General features: G+C 41.3%; 1 protein-coding gene across 4 annotated transcripts in view; it reads right to left on the reverse strand.

The window, feature by feature from the left end:
- FOXN3 (forkhead box N3) overlaps positions 1 to 16,090 on the reverse strand; it is a 1,826,558-nt gene that overhangs the window by 654,434 nt on the left and 1,156,034 nt on the right. For all 4 annotated transcript variants that reach the window (XM_044074690.1, XM_044074691.1, XM_044074689.1 and 1 more), the window contains one exon: positions 6,972 to 7,108. In XM_044074690.1, the coding sequence (XP_043930625.1) occupies positions 6,972 to 7,108 (137 nt within the window). The remainder of the gene's footprint in view (positions 1 to 6,971; positions 7,109 to 16,090) is intronic.

Below are 16,090 nucleotides of genomic sequence, written 5' to 3' on the forward strand. Positions count from 1 at the left end.
TCTGATGAAGGGAAGCACCATTAATGGAGTTTCCAGGGAATGAAGGTGCTGGGTCCAACAACTCTGGACATACCATTGAATTTTTCTCATGTAAACACAAACCAGTGGTATCATAAGAATCATGGATGCCATCAGTCCAAGACATTTCAGGAATTCTTGAGCTGAAGTCACATTCCACTTGGAGAATTCCAGAAACAGTTTATTAAGAGAGAATTCTTGTCTTTGGGCAGAAAGGCCACTCTTTTGTTGGAGTTGATTAGAGACAAGTCTTTGTGAGGGGGTCAGGCACGACTTCGTTAGGTTCAACTTGAACCCTAGAAGAGAGAGACAGCAAGGCTGAAACCTTCTCTAACAATTCCAAATACAGGGACACAAACTCTGCACAAATCAGCGAGTCATCTAAGCAAGGAAACGTGCATGCCAATAGTTAAACAATGGGCCACTACTAGAGCAACTCAGGGAGCAGTAGATAGCTCAAAGGGCAATAAAGAAAACTGAAAGTGAGACACAGAGAAACAAATCTCAGATACCACCTGAACTGATGAGCCATGACAATATGCTGATAGGCATCCTTTAAGTTCAAGGACACCACAAAGCAGTGTTCCAGCAGAGGAGTTAGTGCTGTCTAGTAGGGTGAGCATCCTGAACTTGAGAACCAGGATGAAGGTGTTCAGAAAAAATGTCCAGCACTGGTCTCCACAAAAGTTCTTTTTTAGGAACCGGGAAAATTTGAAAATAAAAAATCCTCATTCTCTCAGAAGGAGGCTCCAGTTCTACGACCCCCACATTTTCATAGATTCATAGATTCATAGATTAGTACTAAGCTAACTGTGAAAACCATTTAAGCATTAACCAATTATCAATTATGAGACTCAAACTCAAACACTGTGTTTGTAAGGCAAACACCAATTTGCTTACTGTACCCCCCACATTACACCTTTGTGGTGTTGCTGTGGTGTATAGTTGATCATCTTCATTTGCAAGTTTTTTGCTCTGTTTTTTTTACACATTTTTAAATCAATTTTACAATAATAAACAAAAATACAACCCTAACAATACGATAAAAAAAATAGCCGCAAAAATTGTAATAAATTACGAATGTAGAGGCCCATGCCAGCGTTTTCAAAGGCATCTAGCATATGCTGGAGAATAGGAGGGAATAACAAAGACTGGTCCAGTGGAAAAGGGGGAACCCTCCCGGGATTGGAGGTGGGTGATTTTTCCACTGAGGTCAGTAACCCCTGCCCACAATATTGAGAACCCATTTGTCAGAAACAACTGATGACTGCACTGCCTTGTGACATCATTTTAGAGACTTGGCATCTGGCAGGGATTTTGGAAAGATGACTGCCCCATCTCAGCAGAATCATAAACTGGGAGGGGGGGCTACCCTTTTTGGGAAAGGGACTCTTCTTGTGAGGCTTGGCAGAGCTCTTGTCCTGCTGTTTCTTTTCATTACTTTGGCTCTTAGTAGGCTGTGGCTTTATTTTAACTGCACCCACTTAAAGGAGGAGAACTTGAGAATATGAAACTTTTTCAATACCTTGTGAATCGATTTACCTCAGTCATCCCAGTATTTAAAGATCTGATTAGCAGCCATACCAAACACACATTCAAGCTCAATAGGAGCATACAAACTCTCATTTTTTTAACTCGGAGAAATTCTTGCTGTGCAACCAAGCATACCTCCTCAACACCACAGACAAAGATACATCTCCAGAAACAGTGTCAGCCCCCTCCAAGGCAGTCTTCAATGCAAGTTTTGACACATGAGAAACATTGGAAATTATATGGTTGACACAATTTTTGATCAACAGGCAACGAGGCAACAAACTCTTCTAAACTATACATGCAATTCCACACAAACTTCCACTTAAAACAGTGATAAATATTTTAAAAGCTACTACGTTGGAATGCATCACCTTCTTCCCCTGAGATTCTAGTCACATGCTGGACTGAATATGAAGACGACATAGTTTTTTTATTAGAAACCATAGTCAAGGACACAGATGCAGGATCGGCAGACAAAGCAGCTTGGAGACCTGGCATGTTGAAAGATGCTATGAATTTCCTAAACACTTTTTTAAGGGAGAGCCTTAATGATCAGAGAAGAATTAAAATCTTTCCTGAAAACATCCTCCAACACCAGGATCAAAGGAGGAAGAAACTCAAGGACTGGTACCACATTCTCAAAAGATCATATACCTTGCCAGTCTTGGGGACAGCAGAAGACTGTTCCCAATTAATACACCCCTAATTTGTGAAAATGAAAACCTCTGTTTTGGTTCCTGCAGTGGTTTGTCATCAGAGGAAACAGACTGATCTGAGTCAGACAGGTCAGAATCCGCAGACACCTGATCCCCATCAAAATCAAGATCCTTAAATGAATGACCAGAGGTGGAAGCATCATCATTACTAATAACAGAGGTAGTCACACTGGAATCAAACAACTGCTCTAGCCATAGTCACGACTTCAGGAGAGAAACTAGACAGGCCAGAGAAAAAGATACCACCAATCTTGTATTAAATAGTTAATTCACACTGAAAAACCCAGTATTTATATATCATACAAAGCATTATGGGAAAGACAAAGGGTTGAAGGAGAACAAGATCAGATTGATACATCAAGTCCCATTGGTAGCCATGTTGTGGAAAACAGGCTAAAATTACAAATAAAGCACCTAGAGCGATTCTGAGGTGTTAAAATAGGTCAGGAAACAAAGATAGTGTGAAAAAAACAAGTTTGTTTTTAGTTCTAGGGTGGAGTTTTCCTTTAAATCAATGGAAGTAACTGTCATGATTTATTTGCAATTATGGCAGCACAAGACAGTGACAGAACTGCACTAAAATGGCCCCAGGGCAGAAACTCTCCAAAACAGTCACCAATGACCATACAACAATTGGAAAGCTTTTTAAACCCCATACAAGCATGTCACCCTGTGTGGATACTATGAACCAAAACCCCACCCTTTTCGCTCTTCAAGTGAAGAGCAAAAAAGCACTTCAGTGTAATAAAAGCTTATTACTCTTGGATCTAGCCCTGTCCAGCTTTTCCTTTTAGTAGCAAAAAAAAAGACATTTCTCCTGACAAACATCTATACTCCCTCTTGCCACAGACATTCAGGTCCCATTTCTGTGCCCTGTTCCCCAACCCTCCTTAAACATATTTTATTTAACTTAAAGAAAGTCTTCATTTAAACTGTGGCAAACAATTTGCTACAAATGTAGCAAACAGTTGCTACAGCTTAAACCCTGGTTACACTGAGCATGTTTTAGTTTTTTAAAAAAGTTGCTTTTTAAAGTGTGGTAAACAGTAGTTACAGTTTATACCATGCCTGCACGGAGCACTGCTGCAGCTACAGTGCTCAGACTTGACAGCAAATGCAAAACTGACTTTTAAAAGCCAGTATTGCATTTAGAAAGGATTGGGATTGGCTGATCATGCCTTCCCCCAAAACTCTGCGCTGGGGTCAGTTGTCCCTCTAACTCTACTCTAACCATGCTACTGAAACCCCACACAGACTAGTAATCAACTTAATAAACGCAGTACAAGCATATACTGTAACAGAGGATAAAATACTGAAAACAAAAACAAATTGGCACTGAACACAGTTCAAGCACTGACTGAAAAAAGGCAGAATGAGGAAATAAAAGGGGGTTCTTCTCTGAGCTCTGAAGATGAAGCAAGCCTAACAGGAGCAGTCTTCTCAGCGATCTTACTCTTTCAACAGCACTAGAAACAACTGAAGGGCTTCTGTCTGTGGCTATGAAGGACGATCCAGCTTCTGGCAGTTCATTGGTCTTTACCCCTCATAGACAAGCAGTGGGAGGAGTCTGAAGGTCTGAGAGACTGCCAAATAGAGGGTAGCAGAGTGCTACTAACATTATGTGCCAGTAAGGCAGTGTGATTGCTGAACATCTACAATCAGCAGAACTACAAGTTTGGATATGAAGGAATGTGTGTGTCAAGTCCAAGATGGCTGTACCTTGAAGCATCAATCTCTCCTCAAAGGGTAGAGGGATAATTAGAGCGACCCCCCTTGTCAAATGGTGCAGAGGGGCAGTGATTTAATAATGTAACACAGCAAGTTTGAAAAATTGCTGTTTTTTTTTTGAATCAATGTTTATTTTTCAGACATACAGGACCTGCTGTTTTAGGTCTTCTACTTGTGATATGGATCCTTCTTTCTCGTGTAACTACCCGCTGGCTTCTTACATTGTTTTGCAATCCCTCTGCACTAATTACATTTTTTGTCCCTGTGCAACTGTACACCTTCTTAGTTGCGTCACCAGACACAATGCAGTAAAACACTCAGTTCATTCATTCCTTCTCTGATACCCTCTTTATCCTACAGAGGCTCATGGGGGAGGCATGACCTATGCCAGCAAAGAGAAGGCAAAAAGCAGAGAATAAATCATGGCTGGGTCATCAGTTCATCACAGTCTGCACGCAAGCATTCACTTGCACACTGTATCTACACTTGCAGCTGCCTAATGGTATGTAACTACTTGGTACAGTACTTTGGTCTGTCTTACATTTAACTGTATTTTCAGTACTAAGTTATTATTTATCCGTTTTTGTTTACGTTAACACTTTTTTGCTATAAGGCTCAGGTAGTGGTTAAAAAGGGTCTGTTTAGCCCACATACCAGGCTATTAAACTAACTAGCTAGCTAGCTAAGTAACTAAATAAAAGTGTGTGTGTGTGTGTGTGTGTGTGTGTGTGTGTGTGTGTGTCGGGAGGGGGGGACTTTAACAGCTGACAAAAAATCCACGTGGACATAGACAGGGCAAAGAAACTCCTCACAGAAATCACTCCGGCCAAAAATCCAAAGCATTGAACCAATAACTGTAATGCAGTAATTGCAACTCTGCTGCACTGCAGTGCCATTCCAGTGCAGTAACTTTTTTTTTTAGCATACCACTTTGCTTTTCTGTCTTCCGCCACACTGTTTTACCAGGGAAGCATAAGCCTCTGCTAGTCGTTATGTCCTGTCCCAACACAGACACTGGTGCTTCAGGGAAAGATGGTTAATGCTTCGCTTTTGCATGTGAACCCACCTGCAAAAGATTCCTTAAACTAGTACAAGAAAGAGGATTCCCTGGGAACAAATGCAAGGAGATGAGAACTCATGTCTTGCTAGATACCACGGTATCATATTTGTGGCAGTGGCTCAACAGGACACATTCACCTGTGACAGGGAAAGACAAGAAGACTGTGGATTCTACTCCCACACCAGATGTTTGGCTTCATTTTCTGAGAACGTCATTCCACTGCATATGGGGATGTGCTACAAACTGAGGTGCCATTCTTTAGAGGAGACATTAAACTTGTCAGGCGATCAGCTTGGAGGATTAAGGTCCTGAGCTACTAATGTGCTGCTTCATGTAGTCAAGCATACAGGGTTTGATTCCTTCCACTTCCATTTGGCCTGCTGTGTATCTCTAAGCAAGTCACTTGTCCAGATAGTGCTCCCAGGTCAACAATGAAAAGGAATTCTTGTATCTGGTAGGCTCACCCATGTTTAAAATGCAAAAAATTAACCAGGGTCATATCAGCCTGTGATAGTGGAACAAGATGTGAAAGAGAGTAAAGGAATCGTCCCCTACTCAAATTTCATCTATTCAGCATGAAGACTAGTTTCAGACTCCAGTGAAAACAGGACATGCCTAGGGAGAATACCCAGGTCAACAAAAGGAAGTAAATATGTGAATCGTATGACATTACCCCTACAAAGGTGCAGCGAGCCACTAAAGCAGATTGAACATCAACTGCCAGAATTCTAATCTACGAAATTCGTGAATTCATAACAATGCAAAAAACAAACTCTTTATTGTTCGAGGTTTCACTTCCCCACCCTCAACTCTTAACATAACTATTCCTACTACAGGAGAGGTAATACACTGTTTTACTCCAACACTTTTAGCGACTTGGGATTAGACCGTTTCAAGGGCAAACAGCTGTACACCTAAATGCAGCAGCAAGGTGTTCACTATGCCATAGGTCACCACGTTTGCACCAAAAGATGCAAATTACATCCGACAGATTTTACTCTCATTTTAAGTGCTTAGTTGTCTCTAGTGGTTACTGCTTCCCTACACCCCAAACCAAATCAACCACTGGAAATATATCTCATCAAAACATACCTGCACCACATTTCTATGAATAAACCCAACACAGATTGAAATGTTACTGAGTAGTCCGGTGCTATTTTCAACTACATTGCATAAGAAGACATTACATTTAACAAATGCTGTAAAAAGAAAAGGTTCATTCTTTTCAGAAATAATGTACTTACAACAGACATGGTACTAGAAACAGCTCCTAATGTTATTACAGTCAAAAGCTATTTAGTATAAAATAAACACAAGACTTTAAATCAGAGTTTTTCCTAAACTGCAGCATGTGCAACTGAAACGTGTGTCATGACCTCAGTTTTTAACCTATGACCCAAGGTCAGACATCCCACATCCATGCACCATTACACATTTGTCAACATTGCAAATTCTGTTTAAGCTGCATCCTCAAATCATTACTCAGAGTCTGTCTCTAACAACAAATAGTACCACTGATGTAGTGAACAATGCCCAACATCTGGTTTCAGAGTAGCAGGTGCGCAATGTTCTTAGCATGGGCACTGCTGCTATAGGAAGGCAACTGCATGCTGATGGCAAACTGATAACCATGCATTTACATTCATACTCCACACCAACTGACCATTCTGTGTAATCGCCTCCTCCACGCTATAACCAGAAGCATCAGCTATTGAAACTGGAGCCCCAGCACTGACTATAAACCAGATCATTTCTATCAGATGTATGAAAAGTAACGACTATCATACACTACGCAGCAGGCAGAGCATGCCAGAGTTAACAGTGTTTGAAAAAGTTAAATAAATCCTTAAAAAAATTGCACGCGTACATACACACACACACACACACTTATATACATATGTCATTTGTTCTCTTACCTTTGATATGCTTGGGGGGACATGGAAGGTGTACTGAAAACATGGGAGTACGGGTGATAGGGTGTCTTTTTCAGAGCCTGAATAAGATTTTGTCTGTACTCTGGGTCTATACACCACAATGAACCTTTGCCAATGCTCTGCAAGAAGAAGAAAATAAAACATACAGTTACTTCATGCTTTGCAATGTTCTGTACATCATTATTTCACATGCTGACCACCTGCTTGTCTTTCAGCATTAAACGTAAAAACAAGCATACTGTATTTGTACCTTGGCTAAAAAATAGCTACAGGGAAGAACATCAAACAATGACGATTATTCCACAGACGTCAGAATTATATCCTTGTTTCACAAGTATGAAAACATGTGCTGTTAGTAATGTGTACATTTTTCTGCAAGAAAACATCGACAGAGGATCCTGTCCTCAAAGGTGAATATCCATAGAAATGCCATTATTACCAGCCCTTATGCTTACAGGGCTGCCGCTGCTGTTCAGTTTTACTGTGATACCTTTCTAAGTAGGCTAATCAAAGTCACTAAGAAGGCAATGCAACCCCAGGTTTAGCCTTCTGTCTTCTGCATCCCTGGGTTCAAATGCTACCACCCTCACTTAGTCGTTTTAAAACTGGCAAAAGACCTGTATGCTTCCTTCAACAGCTTCACAACATAAAGCAGTAAAGTGACTTAGAAGTGATAATCAATAGAAATCTTGTGGGTAACAGACATCAGCTGATGCAGGCATACAAACATACTACAAACTCTAAAATAAACAAAAAATGATAAAATGTTACCACTAAAATAAGCAGGTCATTAAACACATACTTGTGTTAGAGGGAAGCTACAGTAATGCAAACTAAACAAGTAGTACTGTGTTCCTGAGGTGCTGTCCTTCTGCAGAGACATTAAATCGGGGTCCTATCTAACTGCATTTATGGTACCTCAGTCAGGAGGATCTAAAAGGTCCCATAGCACATAATGAAAAGAGAAGGAAAACTTCCTCAGTGTCGTGACCATATTTCCTTCTTTGGTTACTGCTGGTGACACTGAGAGATAAGACTTGGTTACTGCACCAAATGACCCAACTTCAACTAGCGGCCTGGGTGCTTGTTACTTGTTAGGTGCTTCCAAGGGAGGATGGACATGCTAGGGGGGGGGAGATGTGCCTGCCTCGCCACAATCCTTTAGAGGGTGTGAAGTGTTTCAGTGAGGCATCTGGGGGGTACTTTCAGCTCACCAAGCCACCTGTTGGTGGTATCTCTCATTAGTGAGTGCACTGAAATAGAGAAGGTACTGTGAATCCTTGCAGTGAAGTGTGTAGCCTATCAGCTAAGAAAGGGGTTAGGGACTTGTACAAATGTTGTAACTGCAAGGGATGCCAGCACAAGCAGAAATTCCCTGATGTCTACCTGAATAACCTTGATGGTTACATGAATAATAGCCCTCCATGACTGGAGATCATCCCAGGGGAATAAATGGGCCTTTTAGATCATGGGAGGGTTTATCCCTCAGTGCCAGTGGCATTAACCAAAGAAGGAAGTTTAGCTACAACTGAGGAAATTTCCCTACTGTTCCCTACTCTAGCTGCCACAAACAAGGGAGTTCCTAATTGTAATTCTAGTGAACTGGTTTCAAGCAGTAATTCCAGACCCAGAACACTGGCTGTGGGGGCAGAGGGAGGGAGGATGTACTGCATTAGCTAGATCTTCTCTTAGGAGACTGAGGATTGAACAGATCAGTGCCATACAAGGACCCCTAGAGTACAGGTTTGGGAGGCGGTGGATCCTGACATATGACTGTGGGAATCTGGAAGCACACATGCGCTGCAATGTTTGCATTGCAACATATGTGTATGGGAACAGGATAAAAAAGAATACACCTTCCCAACCCCCCCCCCAAAATCTCTACATCTATGACAGATGCAACTTCCTCTGCTGAGAATCACCACACATATGCACAAAGGGTGCTAGCAGATGCATAAAAAACATATTTAAAAACTATGCTGCATCACAAAAACGGTAGGTTAGAAATTCTGAACACACAAAACTAAAATTCTACTGCACAAACAGTTCTTAACTGACAGTAAACAATGAAGAGAAACATTCACCGCAATTCTTTCTGATTTAGTAGCCTTGCAAAAATTAAGTAAACATTCCAATTCCTTTCTCCACTGTCAAGAATATTTGGAGTATCAGATGTGAGTGAATAAATATATTTTCTTATGCTGAACTGGATTAATTAATTCAACAACTGCCACTGTCAAAGTTTATGCGCATTTCATCTCATATTTTTGTCATCATTCAGGAATCTGATTTTTAAACAGTGTCTACCTAGTACACACCTGCGAACCTATGAATGTCACTTAATCAGTCTGCAGACCATTACAAGCCTATCAAAAAAAAAAAAAACTGAAAAGTTCCCTTCAGTCTCAAAGACGGATTATACCACCCCAGCTGGGACTTGAACCCACAATCCCTGGTTTAAGAGGACAATGCCTTACCCATTAGGTCACAGGACATTTTAAAATGAAATAAACTTAGCCAAGCAGGAGTCAAACCTACACTCTTTTGCTCCACAGGCAGATACTTTATCCATTGTACCACTGTCCCTGTTGTACTATATCAATCACATTTCGTCAAGAAAAAAATGAACTTACAAGCTGTTTCTTAGTTAAAATAATAAACAAGTGCGCACACACATACAACACAAACATGTAATACTAAAGTCAATATAGGAATGCTGACTGACTGGTATTTGACAACAAACAAAGGAATCCACGTTGTTAAAGTCTGTAATAATGGGTCAGCGCCAACATTCAATATTTATCCTCTGGTTCAGAGAAGTACATGCTGAAGCCTGTATTATTTGTACTATCAGTTTGAGCAAACAGAAGCACAGCATTTCTCAATCCCTGGTTAGATTGTTAAAGTCACAGTTTCTTTCCATCTTTTTTTTTTTCTGCAGACACTGGCTTCACAAAATTGTCTCTCAACAGCCACCACCACTTTTTAAAGAGCTTGTTTCACCATGTCCAAAGTAAACCAACAACATCCACAGCCTTATAGTCTCAAAACCTGAATAAATAGCAACTCAGGCAACCAATTATGAGAAATGACAGCATGTCACGTTATTCATAACCCGAAGCTAAGAACTCAGCATAGATAGGATTTGTTATAAATATTTATTTTCCATCTTCTTTTGAGGGAAGGGCATATTCACTGCAACTTCAAAGGCACCTACAAATACTTAAGGGTCACTGAAGTCTACAACACAGAAAAAGTAAAGGTGAAATGAAAACAAAGTTCTTAAAATAAAAACGAGACAAATATAATAACATCCAATCCATTCTATTTTATGCATCATTTACTCAGGATAATCCATCAGTGTAGTAATGTCCTCTACCTTAGAACATTTTACTCCGTATTCTATATATATTCCATAGATAATGTGACATTTAGCACTGCATAACAGTTCATGAACAGATGATATTTGGCTCCTTATTGAAATGTCAGCACTTGGAATGCAGAGTGCTGACCAGCCGGAAAAAAAAAAAAAAAAAAAACAATCTCAAACTTCGCTCTTCTGTTTTAAACAATTTTTTGTGTGTGTGTGTGTGGGGGGGGGGGGGTAATGCTCCCACACCCCATCTTATATATAACAACACCAAGATCACCATACCTCAGACAAAAGAGAATATTATGGGAAACGACCATTTCAGACTTTGCATAAGCCTATTTTTTTGATCATTCAGTCTCAGTGTTTCGAGTCCGAACATTTCCATAGGGACCCATTAGTTTATCAGTCTTCTACAGATTGTTCCTTATCTAAATTTTAAACCCTCTGTTGTAACACCACAATCAGGTGACAAAGCAACAAACTTTTTTTTTGCCAACTTATGTGCTGAGCTGGGCAATGTACTGATCCAGAAGGGGCCTACTTTAGACATAACCCGAGAGCAGAGTGTGGAGTAAACAATCATAGCTATTACAGAACCTATATAGAAGTCAGACAGTCAAAATGCCACAAACAGGTCAGATATCAGACTCAAGGCATCTCAGGAAGGCAAAAAATGAACAGAAGAGATGTCTCGCATCTGGGGAAAAGTCACTTTCGCTACATACAACTTTTGCAATAGATAATAATTTGGGGGGAAAAGCAGTTCCTAAAATGTTAAATAAATAGGCATAGGAGATAACATCACATCGTTAATGGTGTGCAAGGATACTTGCTATGCTACAGCTTTCAAGACGCAAGGATGTGACTGACTTAACATGAAACAGCACTCGGGAACACTACCAAAGACTGATTACTGTTCAAGTTTACTGCTAATTGCCCTTTTAGTGCAGCAGTTAAGATGTCTGTCGACAACAATGGTAACTCTGAACCAGGAATAAAAACTGGCAGCTGGAAGGAGGCTAAGCATCCCCCATCTGTTTGGCCGAGACTAGGTACAGCTTTCCCTACATACTGTATAACCCAACTGTACAACAGATATGTATTTCCACTGATACCCCTCCATCCTAATTCAGTTACCTGTACTGCTGCACCAGCCTTGTGATCACCTTAGCCAGGTAGATCAGCATGTCAGATTTTGTTCAGCAGCAATACCTTCTCTCACCTTACTTTACACACCTTTTATCATTTCAACATGCCAATCAGTAAAAGAGACTCTGTTTGATACAAAAAATGGATTAAACAGCCTCAGCTGTCTTTATTGTCAATTACCTTACGTGAATGAAAGCCTATTATTTCAGAGATGCGTACAAGGCAAGAATTTCAGGGAGGATATCTTTATGCATACACAGTAGATATAAAAAGTTTATACACCCCTGTTAAAATGCCAGGTTTTTGTGATATAAAAAATGAGACCACAACAAATCATTTCAAAACTTTTCCCACCTTTAATGTGACCTATAACCTGTACAATTCAATTGAAAAATAAACAAATCTGTTAGGGGAAAAATATAAAAAAATACAAAACGTACAATATGCTGATTGCATAAATGTGCACACCCTTAAACTAATACTTTGCTGTATGTGCACACCCTTAAACTAATACTTTGTTGAACTTTTGAAGTCTTTTTTAAACTCGGAAATGCTGAGTGACAAAATGACAAGACCTTTGTGGCATTACATGATGTACCAAGTATTTTTTATTGGCCAGGAATAGTGAAAAATAGGACTTCTGTACTGGATGCCCTGAGTGCCAAAAAGGCAGTCACTCACCAACCCAGGCTTCAAAAATCCTTTGATCCCAATGGCCATTATAAAGGTTCTACTCGGACATATTACTGTGCACATTGCTATGCCACTGGTAATATCTGGCAACGAGCATCAATACACTGTGGTCTGGATCATGCAGTTAGGTACCCAGACACCATTCCCCTATGTAAGATGAATGTCAGATTTACAGATAGGACACTAGTGTTACTATTTTCCTGAGTAGGGATACTTAAATACAACAAGGGGGCTCACTTTATGCCCAGAATAATGCACAAAACCTACCTCAGTATGTCATCCTTAGACAGAAACGATAGTGGGACATCTGAAATGACCATTAAAGACCAAGCTGGGACAAGGAAAACAGTAAAAGCTGGAACACGTTGAGACCATGACTCCTGTTTACCATTCGAGACTCTACCATGTTCCTCAACAGGGGTCAGTCATTTGGAATTGATACAGGGTAGGGACCCTCATGAACAGTTACATATTTCCCCTGAAACCACTGCTTGTGCTGCACAGGGAGGGGTGATGCTGCTTATAGGGAACGCCCCTTATTGAACTGTGGGGATGTCCTCTGCTGTCATCAGCCCATTCAGGTCCCCTTTCTGACATCTCACTGAGTACACACAGAGTTAGGGACATAAAGAAAATGAAAAAAAAAATTGAACCATCCCTGATGGCTGCCTGGATGATGCCCCCCCCACCCCCACCCCTCACCCAATGTCTCACTCCCAGTGAAGGGAACAAACAGGTGGATTGGCTTGAAGAAGGTCTAACGGTCAGCAGGCAGTGGGGGGAGGAGGGAGAGACAGTGACTCCTACTTGTTGCCTTGAGGCTTTATCCATGTTGTAATGTAATTCTAACACCATTCCTTATGACTACACATTACAGGGAATTCGGCATCTGCTTCACTCCCACCTTCCTCTCCAGTGGCAAAAACAGCAACTTGAAATCCTGTTATGTCCCCACACATACCTTTAACATGAGCCAGCCCAGAAAATAACTAATGCTGCACTTCAAACTCCACCTCAGCAAGCTCTACTGTGATCTGAACTGCAGCTATCAAAGAACTAGCAGCAGACACCCAGTGGGGTACTTTGCTATGGATGGATTTTTTTTCTCTCCTTGATATGAGCAGACAACACCCTTGAAAATCCCTAAGCAGCAACTATTTAAAGGGTGGCTATTCTACAAAACACTGCCTGCACTTGTGGTATGTAAATTACTTCCAAAACAACCACGAAGATAGCAGCATGGTCCCATCTGTGCGGAACTCTAAACTTAGCTAAAAGACTGGCAAACACGCAACACAGTTAACTGTTTTCATGCACTGCAGAAGTACATCATAAATCTTTCTATAGGAAACCACAGTCGCAAGGACTCACTATTCTGTATCAGCATTTTACTGCTTACAGAGATTCTGCATACTATTTAGTAGATGACCTAGGCATCTTAGTTCCAATACAATACAATAAAGCAGTGTTAGCTGAAAAGGTAATAAATCTTAGGCAATTTCGGTGTGGAAATACTCAGAACCCCCATGTCATTTGCCTAATACACTTCCATTTTTACTGTGCTGCAAATTAGCAGAGAAGGTCAACAGAATGTCTACAGACAGAATGATGTAGCAGCTGTAGGTGATAATATCAACAAGCAAATCAAAATACAAAATAGAGAACAATAAACGACTTGTGCCATAAAGCTATAACATTAATTTTGCTATTCATTCATCCTTTCATTGATTCACTTTATGTTGTGGGAAAACCACAGAGTATTTAGGCATGCTGTGGGCATAAGGCAGGCACTCTATGTTCTGTCTATATTTAATTGTTGAACAGCATGCTCATCGAACGGCCGTGCATCGAACATTAATCATCGAAACTTCCTTTAATGGAAAGGCCATATCATCGTAAAGATTTACATCGAGCAATGACAGTTGGCCAACATAAAGGAAGCGTGACTTATTGGCAACTTAGGTATAAGGAAACCTGCCCTTTCCCCACTGTAGTGCAAACTCGACATTGGTATATATAATTAGCAGGGGTGTGTGTGGGGGGGTGCAGCCTCCCACATAAGAAATGTCCAGTGTTCACCAAATACTCTTCTTGTGGGGGGGCTCCCCACCCACATCACCCGCTAATTATATACACCAATTCCAAGATTGCACTACAGTGGGGAAAGGGGAGACGTCCTTATACCTAAGTGACTGATAAGCAAGTACTACATCCTGCTTTCTTTATGTTGGCCACTATCATTGTTTGATGTAAATCTTTACGATGATATGGCTTTTCAATTAAAGGAAGTTTTGATGACGGATGTTCTACGATTAAACATAGACCCCCTCTATATGGTACACTAGTCCATCATAGGAGATAGCTGCAGAGGGACAAGAGTGAAGAGGGATATGGCTTCCATGGTTCTCTCAGGAAGAAATGACAGGGCATGCCTCCCACTAATGGGTCTTCACCAGAGACCAAGGACATACAAGAAGCTGTCTGCTCAAATGGATAGGCAGGACCGTCTGAGAGGCTATATGACTCACGGAAGCAGAGAACAGCTCTATGCTGAACTTGTAGCACTCCCCTTTCCAAATGCTTAAGTAGCATCTTGAAAGAAAGTTAGGGCAAGTGCTAAAAATCACCTGAAGGCTGCCTGGACAAAGGCTACAACCTGATGCCTCTCAATCATGTGACAGGGAATGAATGGGCACAGTCAAGTCAGATGGACAGCAGGCAGTATCCCCCTCCTCCTCCCCACAAAAAAAAAAAGCCTTTAACACAAGCGTTACAATCTGGCTTCACAAGTGCCACCTCTGTATAGCCATTTCAGAGGTAGAGATGGATGAAGCCCAACTAAGTAGAGATCTAGATGCTGGAAAAGCCAGTCAGGGAGGGTAGAAGTCAGTGACCAGTACTTGTTCACCCATCTTGGGGGAGGAAGGCTGCAAAATGCAATGCTTCATTTAGGCTGCATCTGAATATGCTTGCCAAGCAGTGTGCTTTCGGTAAATGGATCATGCATTTGCAAGTGGTCCTTAATGGCAGTCTACAAAGTACCCCTATTCTTTATGAATTGGGTAAAGAAAGACATAATACACAGTGGTGTACTATGCCATCCTGTGCTCGATTCATCTGCAATCCTGTCCACAGCTAAGGAGCTGCTGAGTTATGCTAGATAGTGCATGTCACTGCAGCACAACAGCCACTGCATTATACCAGATAGTGCATGGCACTGTAGCACAGGAGCCGCTGCATTATGCCAAATAGTGCATGGCACTGTAGCACAGGAGCTGCTGCATTATGCCAGATAGTGCATGGCACTGCAGCACAGGTGCTGCTGTATTATGCCAGACAGTGCATGGCACTGTAGCACAGGAGCCGCTGCATTATGCCAGATAGTGCATGGTACTGTAACACAGGAGCCATTGCATTATGCCAGATAGTGCATGGCACTGTAGCACAGGAGCCGCTGCATTATGCCAGATAGTGCATGGCACTGTAGCACAGGAGTCACTGCATTATGCCAGAAAGTGCATGCAGTGCAGCACAGGAGCCACTGCATTATGCCAGATAGTGCACGGCACTGCAACACAGGAGCCACTACATTATGCCAGATAGTGCATGGCACTGTAGCACAGGAGCCGCTGCATTATACCAGATAGTGCATGGCACTGCAGCACAGAATAGCAGGCAGAAGCTACAGGCACTAAAGTTCTAATTCTTAGAACTGAGGATGCATTACCCATTTCTGCCGTTGTCTAGGCAAAATACAACACTGCTGCAAATAACTGTAAATATCTTCAGAGTCACACATCTTGCCAACCCTACAGAACACCATTGCCTCTTAATCCAAAGGTCTAACTGGCTACCTCTTACTATTCCCAGCCCTTTAACATTTAAA

This window comes from Protopterus annectens, chromosome 6.part0 (genome assembly GCF_019279795.1).
Source record: "Protopterus annectens isolate FY-2018-M chromosome 6.part0, PAN1.0, whole genome shotgun sequence".
NCBI lineage: Eukaryota > Metazoa > Chordata > Ceratodontiformes > Protopteridae > Protopterus > Protopterus annectens.